Below are 12399 nucleotides of genomic sequence, written 5' to 3'. Positions count from 1 at the left end.
TATCTAAACTGGTTATCTCCATCTTTAACTCAGTATTAGGGCTGTTTTAGAACCCAGATGCCAGACCCCAAAATGTACTATGCTAAAAACTAGTCCATTATTCATAAAACTTTGGGAAGTACGGAAAATGCTACAGATAATGCCCACTCAGGAGTAAGGGACGTCCTTAGTAGCTGATGGAATCCTTCGGGATGGTTCTTGGTTGGTAAAGCAGCTTCCAAGGTTCCAAAACCGGTGGCTCGAAGAGGAACTGGTATAATAATGAAACATATGGAAAGAAAAAAAAAAAAATCAGTGAGGAATATGTTAATTGTACTTTTACCTTTGCTTGGGTACCGCTAATGGGCAACCACCTGCCACCCTCCCTTGTATTTGGTGAACTATATATATATGATGAAGGGCTTTCGACCCAAAACGTGTTGCCATTTTATACTATTCCCTTAGACACCTATGTGTGTTTTGATTATATTTTACTGTATTTATATGTGTATAATCAGCTTGTTCTGCTGTGGACACTCCATTACATATTAGTGCCCCATGGTAATTCTATTGTTTTTCCCTATATTTCATTGGGAAAGCTTCGGGAATGGACAGACGTACGCTAACAATGTGGTGCTTTATGAACCCCCTGTTATCTAAAGGTACCGAAGAAACATAAAAATGGGGATACCCATAACTCCTCGTACTCAAGAAGGTAAAAACTACCACTACTTGGATACATCCTAATCAGTTTTCCTGCACAAGTTTCAAGGAAAATATGACTATGAATATATGAATAGATGATTAGAGCAACAAAAATGGATAATTGGATAGCATTAGGACTGGACTCTAAGTTGAAGCGACCAAAATATGATCCAACTTGTACTATTTTTACTGAACAATAGGAAAGGATTTTACACTCAGGACAGTGGCCTAAGACATTTGTACAGCGCAGGTCTCCTGGTGGATCCACAAGGCAACGAAGGAACAACCCACAGGGAGGACTGACAATCTGTGTATGCATTGAGATATATATATATACAGTATATAACAAAAAACATAGTTAAAAAGAAGTCATTTCAAATTCTAGGGTTTAGGTAAAAAAAGTAATTTATGTTCATTTAAGATTTTATCAATTTCAAGCCTTGCAGTTCTGCAGAAGACAGGAGCCGCATGTATTAGATTTCAAGTCAATTAGTACAAAAACATTATGTAATGTGTTACTTAAGTCACTTTCTCTTTGCAACCGTATTGCAACTTTTCCATACATTACTTCCTCCTAGAATTTGTAAAGTGGCTAAGACCCTCCTGGGAGCCAGTCTATATAAAGCCGACTTGGTGTAAGGAAGTTGTATCTGAGGGAGAGAAGGTGAGACATCTTTTGTTATATTGGGAATGGTAATGTAGCATCACAGTAGAAAAAGAAGTATGTTTTCTACATTGTATTTCTAGGTACAAGAACATGACTTCCTGGCAGATACTGAGTTGTCTCTTTCTGGTTCTCGGATCAGTACAGATTGGCACATCTTCATTTTATGGTAATTTACCAATGATTAGTTTAATCTATTTGTTTTTTACCTTTTACTTCTTCTATCTGTATGAGTTGCTTTTTCTTGTATATTTTATTCATCATACAACATAACAGCTTCAATTATTGATAGTGATTGATACTGTAGATAGATAGATATATAATATTTCTGTATTGAACTTCAGTATCTGCACATTTTAAATATCTGGGATAGGACCTTCCTTTCTTATTTTAGATATTAAGACACTTTTACAACAATGTAAGACTGAAGTGGAAATGTTTACATGCACATGTGGAGTGATGAAGCTTTTTTCTTAGAGTTTGTTGGATGAACTCTGTCTGGGTTTTGGGATTTTGCACACAAGTACAAGTTTTCAAGCATATAGGGCCATTTTCTGTTTCTAAACTAGATAGATGGGCAGATATATATGAAGTACAAGGATAAGATAATACTGCACATGGATGCACATTTTATACTTTGTGACATGTCTGAAAAATTCTAAGTTTCACAATAATACAATGACTACTCTATATTGATAGTATAAGCTAACAATTGATGATAAATACCTACTATCTGTCTATAGATGCAGAATAAATGGTAGTTTGCCAGCTCCCATGTAAAAGCGGTATTGTGGACAGCTCTAGAATACTGACCTTTGATTTTTATAGAATTCACACTGCAACAGTGTATCTATATTATATATAAAACATCAACATGTATCACAATGGTTATTGTTGAGATTATGAAGTTCTTCTTATCTTTCTGATGGTTTCCAAATTGTGACCAACTGAAAATAGAGGTGAGCACCTAAGCACCAAATTCTCTTGAGCACTTGTCTAGAAGAATGTGCTAGGCTCAGTGTGTCGGGCTAATATACATAATGGGGGTCATTTAGTCTGATGTGCCTTTTTTTGTGACTTTTTGAGCGTATTGGGGTATTTGCACAATTTTTGGAAACTTTTTACAGTAGTCTGCCAGAGTTCGTCGTGTAGCAGTAATCCTGGTCTGTATTTCTCCTGCTTCCAGATGTTTGCACCCTATTTAACATGTATTTGTGCCTATATGGGCGAAAATAATTGCACAATAACTCGCCACTCCTGACCATGCGTAGGAAAGGCAAAGGTAATAAGGCGCAAAAAAACTTTATTTGAAAAAGACATATAAGGTGCAAAATTAGACTCACAAAAGGTGCAAGAAGAGCTCAGAGAAGGGGGAAATAAGATTAATGACCCCAATGTTTTCTTCTTCCTTGTTACCATTCACTCTATGATTCCTTTACACAGATGGCGTGGAGGAGCTGGATAATAATCTTATCCTCAGTTCAGTCCAGGAAGCAAAGAAGCTGGTAGATGCTGCCTACAAGCGCACCCGAGATGTGTAAGGCTTATAACATACAAAAATCATATCTTATTAATAAAATATAATACTAAGTTCATTATCAAATGGAGGTTTAACGTACAAATTATAAATCGCATTGACATCATTGTAGATTTGATGTTATACATTACAGTCAGTTAGGCAGGTATCTGTTATCCATGCGTTTTTTTCAAAGGAGGAAAAGTACTGAAGCCACCGTCATTTTTTCCAGTCAAAAATGCATATGTAAAGGAGACCTGACGGAAGATGACAGATGACATCAAAATTACCATAATGTCAATGGGATTTTTTAATTATATGTTAAACTTCTATTCTTTACTTTTATTAACAGAGGTAAGGAACAAATGTTTCAACAGTAGTGTGAACTGAGCCTAATATATCATTTCTAAAATCAAGCCTCAGACTCTTCACACTACTATTTGTCTGATTTAGTTTACTATGTAATCATCAAGATTATAATATCATTTAGTGCAGCCTTGTAATAATATGTACTGAGAACATCTTTTGATTCGATGATTTTTACGTTAAGCCTTAAAGAGCGTCTTAGAAGCAGAACTTTGAGTCCATCTGATGTCATGACGTACTTCAAGCAGCCTGTGGCAACAAGCAGAACCTTCATCCGATCCGCTGACTACATCGAAACTAGCCTTCAACTTCTGACCGAGAAGGTTCGAAGCATCTACAGTCGACCTTTCAACATCTCAGGTAACGGCAGGGGTGAACCTAAACTCTGAAAGTATCTGCGATAACAACCTCCTGCGGCAGAAAGTACCATAGTCTCACTGCTCTTACAGTATAGAACCTTTGTCTATGGTGTTGGTAGGACCTCCTCTCCTCTAGAAGTAGAGGATGCCCCCTTGTCCTGGTCACAAGCCTCCACAATGCAGCAAAAATAATTATTTCAAATGTGTTAAACAACTTCTTTTGCTGAACTTTCCTTTATTCCAGTAAATCTTTCCAATAATCTTGAACTAATTTCTGACATCTGTTGGGAGCTGTGGCTGACAAGCTTGTTAGATGAATAAGTATTACATAATATTTTCATGCTTTTTACAGACTTGCTGACAGTCAACCAGATAGACATGTTACATAAGGTTTCTGGATATGCTTTTTTACATCTTCCGAAAACTTGTCCTGCAAGCCGGTATAGAACCTTTACAGGAGAGTGCAACAACAGGTGAGAAGAAGAATGAAAAGTTATGGTCACCATAAAACTTTTTTCCTATTATCTTATGGATTAACTTTGTAGAACTGAAAAGTTCATATTGTGTTGAAGCTACGTCTACTATGCAGCATATTGTGCATGGAGACGCTTAGCTAGAATCACACTTTCGATTTCAGCGCGGATGTCGGGAAAGCTCCAGATGTACATGCTTAACGTGTCTAGACTATCCTTTTGGCCTCTGTCTGGTCATTATACATCACCATACTGCAGGAAACATGTGATGGACTAGTGTAGTAGACTTCACTTATTCTCCTGCTCACCTCTATAACAAAAGATATTTGTTTAACGGAGACCTTAATAGTCTATGGGAGATGGATGCCACTGTATGGCATCCATCACCAGCCTCCGTTACACAGTCCCCAGTAATGTAACTGTCCATATATGAAGTAACCCTGAACGTCGCCCCCTGATACCAACACTCACTCCTCCTCTTGCTGTCGGAGGGGGGTTGCTGAATATGAAGACGTACCCAACATCCATTGTAAGTATCGGTCAGGAATCTGTCTGGTATATACTGACAACAGAAGGAAAAGTGTGGCCCCAGCATAAATGTTTCTATGATACTATGAAGATGTGAAGATGTATGAGAACTCTGAATGGGACATGGTGGGACCATGGGGACAGAGAGGTGTCAGGAAAAAAAAAAGTTCTCTTTTCACATTAATATACACTGCAGTTAGAGATCATTGACACCAATATTTGTTTCTTTAGGAGGTTTCCAAACTTTGGAGTTTCTAGAAGGCCGTACACACGTTTGCTACCAGCTCAGTATGAAGATGGGAGAGAGCTCCCTCAAGGCTGGACAGAAAATAGACCGATCAATGGCTTCACTTTACCCCTGGTGAGTTATCAGCCTGACCAGAGCCACATGTGATTAGGACCAGTGGTCTGGAACCCACTTGTGTTTCATAGAGACATAGAATCTCCTCTGCAGTTGTTGAAATACAATAACCACAGATTTTCCCACCATAACAGTGTGTGCCAACCACATGCTCTACCATAACAGTGTATGCTTACCACATGTTCCCCCAAAACACTGTGTGCCTACCACATGTTCCCCAATAACACTGCATGCCTACCACATGTTCCCCTATAACACTGCATGACTACCACATGTTCCTCCATAACAATGTGTACCTACCACATGTTCCCCCATAACAGTGTGCCTACCACGTTTCCGCATAACACTGCGTGCCTACCACATGTTCCCCCATAACACTGCGTGTCTACCACATGTTCCTCCATAACAGTATTTGCCTACCACATGTTCCCCCGTAACAGTGTGCCTACCACGTTTCCGCATAACACTGCGTGCCTACCACATGTTCCCCATAACACTGTGTGCCTACCACATGTTCCCCCATAACAGTGTTTGCCTACCACATGTTTCCCCATAACAGTGTGCCTACCACATGTTCCCCCATAACACTGTGTGCCTACCACATGTTCCCCCATAACAGTGTTTGCCTACCACATGTTTCCCCATAACAGTGTGCCTACCACATGTTCCCCCATAACACTGTGTGCCTACCACGTATTCCCCCATAAAAGTGTTTGCCTACCACGTATTCCCCCATAACAGTGTGTGTCTACCACATGCTTCCCCATAACAGTGTGTACCTGTCACACATGCTCCAATAACAATGCCAACCACAGGTTCTACAACAGTAATGTGCGCTAGCCACATTGGTTATGCAACATCCCCCACCGGGGCCCGGCCTTTTCTTGGGGCCTGGAGGCAGCCTGGGCCCAGAATACCGGAGTGGCTGGCGGTTGCGGCCTAGGCACGCTAGTGTCACGGTGCTTGGTATGGGGACCGGAGGGCTGTCCCACAGCCTGGCAGTCTCCAGCAGGGTGGTGTTGGCAAGAAATTATACAGAGGGAGAGGCTGATGTACTGGTTCTCCCTGGGGCAGCCCTTAGAGTCTGTAGCGTGTGTCCCTGGTAGATAGATGGGGCGCCCTTGGTGGTGATACAGCGGTAGCAGGGACCAGACGTAGGCAATGTTGTGAATAAAAGTAACTTACAGTTTTTTATTCAACCAACGGTAACAACACACCAAACGATTCTGTACAAAGGCAGTACTGGAGTGATTGTGGAGAGGAACCTCAGGAGTTGGGTCACCAGCCTGGATACAGGGGCAGGCTGGGATGTAGCTGTGTCCAATCCTGGAAGCTGCCGTTTTTAATCCTGAGAATATTCAGTATCAGTCTGTGTGAAGTTGATGAGGACTAGGAGGCCTGTGTGCAGAGCTTGTGCTCTCAGCTCCTCCTGTGCTGAGAGCTTTATCTCAAGAGATCTGCTCACTAGCAGAGCTGGGCCTGAAGAGAGCTAACTCCTCCCCTGACTAAGGGTTTAGTTAATCCCTAGTCAGGAGGTCTCCTCCTCCAATCACACTCCAGTTACAATAGTGGAACATCATTGGATGATAACATAACATTGCTGTAACCCTTGCCTATCCAGGCAAAGGAAATCTACCGCTGCTCAAATACCTCTATATGTTCTGGGTAGTGAAAGGGCTTATTCGCAACTACTCCTCTGCCATGCGCATTGGCAGGGACGTTGCAGTTCTATATGTATGTAGCATTTCTGTTGTTATTTCCCTAATAGAAAACCTAAAGAAATAAGTTAAGTTATTAGTTATTTGGAATTGATGGTAAATTATTCTCCATAATAATTTTTTTGTTTTATCGTAGGCAAGAGCTGTGTCCAATCAAATTATCCAATTCCCAGAGAGGGAACAAACCCTAGACAGACAGCGATCTCTCATGTTCATGCAATGGGGACAGTGGATTGATCATGACCTTGACCTTGCACCAGAAACACCATCAAGATCATCCTTCTTGAAAGGCATTGACTGTGATCACAGCTGTGCCCGGGAGCTGCCATGTTTTCCTCTACGGGTAACTCTTAAACAGTTGTGTTAATTACTTAGAAACAGACTGTGCAAAAGATTTAGGCATGTGTGATGGAAATGCTGAAGTAACAATGCTTTTCCACCAAAACAGAAATTGCGTAGAAAATGCTAAACAAAACAGAAACCTAAATGGCATGAATATTTTGTGTGTCCAGCCGCCAAACCCTGATCTCAGCTTCAATGAGTCTCTCTCAGGTTAGATTAAAGGGATTTTATAGGAATTCTGGGAAAACCTGTTGAGGTCAGGGCAGGGGTGGCAAAAAAAGAAAGAAGTACTTACCCTGCTTCTGGATTCCGGCCCTGTGTTGGGTTGGAAGTTCCAGGATTCCCTGACCTGCTTTGGCCTCCTTGGACCTGGGGACAGCAACAGAAGTAACATTCTGTGGTCAAAGGAAGTGATGTCCAGTGGTCCCGGGGGGGGGGGCATTCATTGACTGAAGCGGATTATATTTTGACATCCCTGTCTCAGCTCTCATAGGATTTTCAAAAATTCTTGGAAACTCCCTTTAAAAACTGTGTGCAAGTGTAAGTCTTTAAATTTGTTCTTTGTTAATTAATTTTGGACTTTGATAATTGATTAAATAAACAATTACCGTAACACTTCTATTATTTAAAACATTCCTACTTTACTACATTACTGCATTTTTGATAAATCAAGTTAAAAAGAATGATCATGAATACATTCACTTTCGGTGAGTCTATGGGGCTTATTTAGTGTAGTCCGCAGCCGTCCTTTCGTTGGTCTTTCTGACGTTTTCGGAATTTGCGGCGCTGTGACAGGTATTTAACTGGGGATTATGTTGCACACGATTGGATTTTGGCGCAGCGGCGCCGGCTTTCATGCAACAGGAATGGGGGGGGGGCATGGTGTCGGACAATCCGACTGATTCGGACTGAGCACGGGATTTAACTTTCAAATTGTGTTGCAAGATCAAGCACTTAGATGCACCAGGAAGAGGAAGGTGAACTCCGTCGGACCTGAGTGGGTAAGCGACACATGCAGCATATCGGGCGCACAATCTTAGTGAATGGTCGTCGGACAATGCACTTCCTGTGAACTCCTTCGGACCGGTAAATAAATGTGCCCCTATATGTTGGCCATGCATTGGAATCTTCTCCCAAAGGGACCATTCAAGTAGACCTCAAACACATAAGTTTGGCCATGTTAACAGACAAAAACATCATTATATCCTTTGGTTGATCCAGTTAATAAATCAAATTACGAAATGCTGTAAATTACAAAATTAACCATCATTATGGTATCACAGCGAAGGTCAATAAAATGTGAATGAAATTCTATAATGTGCTTAACTTCACAGATCCCTCCAAATGACCCGCGGATAAGAAACCGCAGTGACTGTATACCGCTTTTCCGCTCAAGTCCCGCTTTTCAACAAGGTTCAATTGTACGTGAACAAATGAATATCCTTACGTCATACATTGATGCCAGTCAAGTATACGGCAGTGATAATGACTTGGCCAGAAGATTACGTGACAACACCAATCAGCTGGGTCTCATGGATATCAATAGAAACTTCAATGATAATGGACGTCCATACCTACCTTTCAGTACTAATGGAAAGGAAGAAGATTTCTGTCTGCAGACTAATAAGACATCTGGTCTTCCGTGCTTTTTAGCTGGTAAGTAATTTATTGTTGTCTATAATCCCTCTATTTTCATGCTTTATATGTAGCAGTAGCATATAATTCTCACTAAATTCTACTAATTCTGGCCACAGCTGAAAAGGACAAAACATATAAAGTGGGAGTATTAACAATCTCGAAGGTAAAAGACAATCCTGCAAAAAGAATAAACAACTTTTTCTTTGAGGTGATGGTCGTGTCAGCGAGCAGCCGGGACTAACAGCATTTCACACACTCTTTGTGAGAGAACACAATCGCATAGCGACAACATTGCGAAGGATGAATCCGCGTTGGAGTGGAGAGGTACTTTTCCAAGAAGCCAGGAAAATAGTTGGTGCCCTTACACAGGTAAGAAATTCTTTTGGTCTAGACGACATCCTAGAAACTGAATAGACTACGATTGAAAATTTACCAAACTGCACCAAATCTGCCGGCCTATATCTCTATGTTTTCATAGTTTTGCTCAGGATTTTAAGATATCTTTTTTTAATGTTATAGCTATTAACAGATACGGATTGTATATTGTAACATTTGCTTTTTTTTTTTCTCTCCAGAAAATAAATTACAAAGATTGGCTTCCCCTGCTGTTAGGGTCTTCTATGTCCCGGACAGTTCCTGCATATTGTGGTTACAATGAAAGTGTGAACCCAGGAGCATCTAATGTGTTCAGTTTGGTCTTTCGTATGGGCCACACGATGATCCAGCCATTTATTTATCGCCTGGTGGATGGCTACCGGACCTCACCAAGCTTGCCCCCAGTCCCCCTGCACCTTACATTCTTCAACACATGGAGAGTTGTAAGAGAAGGTACATAAATACACTTTGACCCTAGGTGTAAGCTTCAGGTCTTCGGACCAATGACTTCTGGGTATGAGTCAACTTCTTGTTATCATGTCTGATATGCCATCATTTTGTGGTGTAAAATTGTTTGCTGGCTTATGTGCAATATTGTCTAGCATCATTATTCTTTATGTTACTAAGTTCACCATAGCTGAATTCAATAGTATTTTTCAATGTTCATGAGCAAAGTGCAATCGAGGCAGTGATAGGACACTTAGACGGGTTATCTGGGTTTGAAAAACATGGAGGCTTTCTTCCAAAAAGTGCTTTTCTCCTGACCATGGTAAGTGTGTGGTATTACAACTAAGCTCCTTTCATTAATGACTTTATTTTTTGGAAAAAAAACAACATGTTTTTCAACCCCTGGATAAGTAACAGCGCCATGTCACTGGGATGCTGGTACCACAGGTTGAGAGGCTACAGGATAGCGGTTGTCTTATTACATCAAGTAAAGGTAACCTTAAATTAGACTGAAAGATTGTACAATTTGGATAAAAATGTAGCCTGTTTTATGTAAAAAAAAAAAGTGGTATAAATTTGCCATTCCCAAAAGTGTAATTCAAATATGTCATTAAACCTTCTTTATCAAAAAACAGTAGAAACGGCACTCACCAATCTTCTTCTTTTTAAATGTTGCTTTATTACTGCATACTCACAAAAATTTTTTTCTTAAAATCAGTTGACCAAATGGCAGGGGTAAGGGAGGACACGGACAGACTCACGAGACAACCAAACACATGACAGCTGTTTCGCGCCGACAGCGCTTCATCTGACCAGGTCAGATGAAGCGCTGTCGGCGCGAAACAGCTGTCATGTGTTTGGTTGTCTCGTGAGTCTGTCCGTGTCCTCCCTTACCCCTGCCATTTGGTCAACTGATTTTAAGAAAAAAATTTTTGTGAGTATGCAATAATAAAGCAACATTTAAAAAGAAGAAGATTGGTGAGTGCCGTTTCTACTGTTTTTTGATATTTCTATTGGGACTCATCCGCATTTTTTGGAACCAGAGCACCACCTCACTTTTGATGTCAGATTTATGCCTTTATGATAACTATGTCTTCACACCATAACATGACCATGGTATAGTGCCACCCTACTTCTTCATCTACCAAGATTTGCATTAAACCTTCTTTATTACAGGAGGCATTGACCCTCTTCTTCGAGGACTTATGGCAAATCAAGCAAAACTGAACAGGCAAAACCAGATCTTGGTTGATGAACTCCGAGAACATCTCTTTGAGTTGTTCAAACGTATTGGCCTCGATTTAGGAGCCATCAATATGCAGCGCGGCCGGGAACACGGATTACCAGGTATTTAAAAGGGCACCTATAATGCTTCTGTACTTTAAGTACTCTATCAATGTAGACAAACATCTGATGTCTTATATAGGATACCAGATGAGGGTCTTGCAGGTACTATTGTTACTACTCAGTAGTCCATATTATAATATGACATATGTAATAAATATTGTTTTTCCTTTTCCATAGGGTATAATACATGGAGAAGATTTTGTGGATTGTCTGAACCCCGCAATACAGAGGAATTAGCACAGGTTTTGAGGAACAGGCCACTGGCTGAAAAATTCATGTCACTTTATGGCACGCCTCAAAATATTGACATCTGGATGGGGGCTGTTGCCGAGCCTTTGCTGTCAAATGCTAGAGTTGGTGAACTGTTAGCCTGTTTAATTGGGAACCAGTTCCGTAGAAGCCGCGATGGAGACCGGTGAGTACACCACATGATAATATCTACTATATTTCCACATACAGACACCAGGGGCGTAGTTGGTTCTGCTCACACACCGATGACAGCAGAAAAGACTGCAAACACAGGCAGAAATAGGACTCTGCTCTGAAATCTGCGGCTCAGGCAGTTAGCTCATACACAGCACCATGAATATGCCACCACCATGAACACATGCCTCCAAACAACGTTCGTGTAGGTCTCAGTGCCTGCAGAGTACAAGGGCTGGTAGTGTGTATCGGCGGAAGGGTTCCCATACCATCAATGGTTGGAGCGTTTTGGCTTGGTGTAGATGTAGCGGTTAATGAAGATGCAGTGACCATTCATATACATTTTCACTTTTCATGTCTCAGATTCTACTATGAGAAATCGTCAGAGTTCACAGCAGCTCAGAGGAACGCTATAAACAGAGTAACAATGTCTCGAATCATCTGCGACAACACCGGAATCACCCAAGTTCCTCAGAATGTGTTTGTAGCAAACGCCTTCCCAAGAGATTTTGTAAATTGCACCCAGATAAGACCTTTTGATCTAAGCCCATGGAGGAGAAGGAAGAGCGGATCAGGTATGAGGGTCATTTACATTCTCATCCTTGTTAATGTTTTATTTGGGATCCTTTCTGATCCATTTTCTAACAGATCCTGGCTCCAGGTTTCTGGAATTTTCTTCGAAATTTGCGTATAAGTATAAGATTTCCTTTGGTGGAAATATTTCTTTGGTTGAACATGACCTTTCATACCTGACCTCTTGTCATACAGTGTCATGGTTTTGTTCCATCTATCTTATTTGTGCCTATCCTTATGCTTATCCTTATGCTTATCCTTATGGGGGGGTGGGAGGAGACGCCTTCAATTATAATTTTTGTTTTATCATTTTGTGTTTCAGAAGTTGAAGATGCTGAAGAATAAAAGAGTTACAGATGTTTTTATGGGGATTTAACGAAATCTCATTTCTACGAATGATTATTACCTAGGAATCGGAAGCGAGTGTAACTTTCTAATATACTGTCGGGGCCTCAGAGATTGCAGCATGTATGAGGATGACAATTTACATAGCTTTTACCTGTATACTGCTGACTCAAATTTAATAAACTACATAAAATAAACTATTCACGGATTCTGTGGACTGCATTGGCTTTACACTCCTGC

At 40.7% G+C, this 12399-nt stretch overlaps 1 protein-coding gene across 1 annotated transcript; it reads left to right on the top strand.

Moving 5' to 3' along the window:
• The first annotated feature begins 1264 nt into the window (after positions 1-1264).
• LOC140119213 (eosinophil peroxidase-like) lies at positions 1265-12361 on the top strand. Its single transcript, XM_072138013.1, has 14 exons — positions 1265-1348; positions 1432-1517; positions 2792-2885; positions 3415-3590; positions 3942-4062; positions 4822-4951; positions 6806-7012; positions 8346-8667; positions 8858-9018; positions 9225-9477; positions 10648-10818; positions 10996-11233; positions 11605-11816; positions 12137-12361. Exons 2-14 carry the CDS (start codon positions 1442-1444, stop codon positions 12157-12159), a joined length of 2184 nt encoding a protein of 727 aa, XP_071994114.1. The 5' UTR covers positions 1265-1348; positions 1432-1441; the 3' UTR covers positions 12160-12361.
• Positions 12362-12399: the final 38 nt, after the last annotated feature.

This window comes from Engystomops pustulosus, chromosome 2, assembly GCF_040894005.1.
Source record: "Engystomops pustulosus chromosome 2, aEngPut4.maternal, whole genome shotgun sequence".
Taxonomy (NCBI): domain Eukaryota; kingdom Metazoa; phylum Chordata; class Amphibia; order Anura; family Leptodactylidae; genus Engystomops; species Engystomops pustulosus.
This window is presented reverse-complemented; position numbering and strand designations above follow the sequence as displayed.

Bases quoted from the DNA above. Each gene is read 5' to 3' on its own strand.
- LOC140119213 (XM_072138013.1), top strand. From the start codon at position 1,442: ATGACTTCCTGGCAGATACTGAGTTGTCTCTTTCTGGTTCTCGGATCA. The intron at 8,668-8,857 runs GTAAGTAATTTA...TTTTTCTTTGAG, and splicing joins TCTTCCGTGCTTTTTAGCTG to GTGATGGTCGTGTCAGCGAG. The intron at 11,234-11,604 runs GTGAGTACACCA...TTCATGTCTCAG, and splicing joins AGAAGCCGCGATGGAGACCG to ATTCTACTATGAGAAATCGT.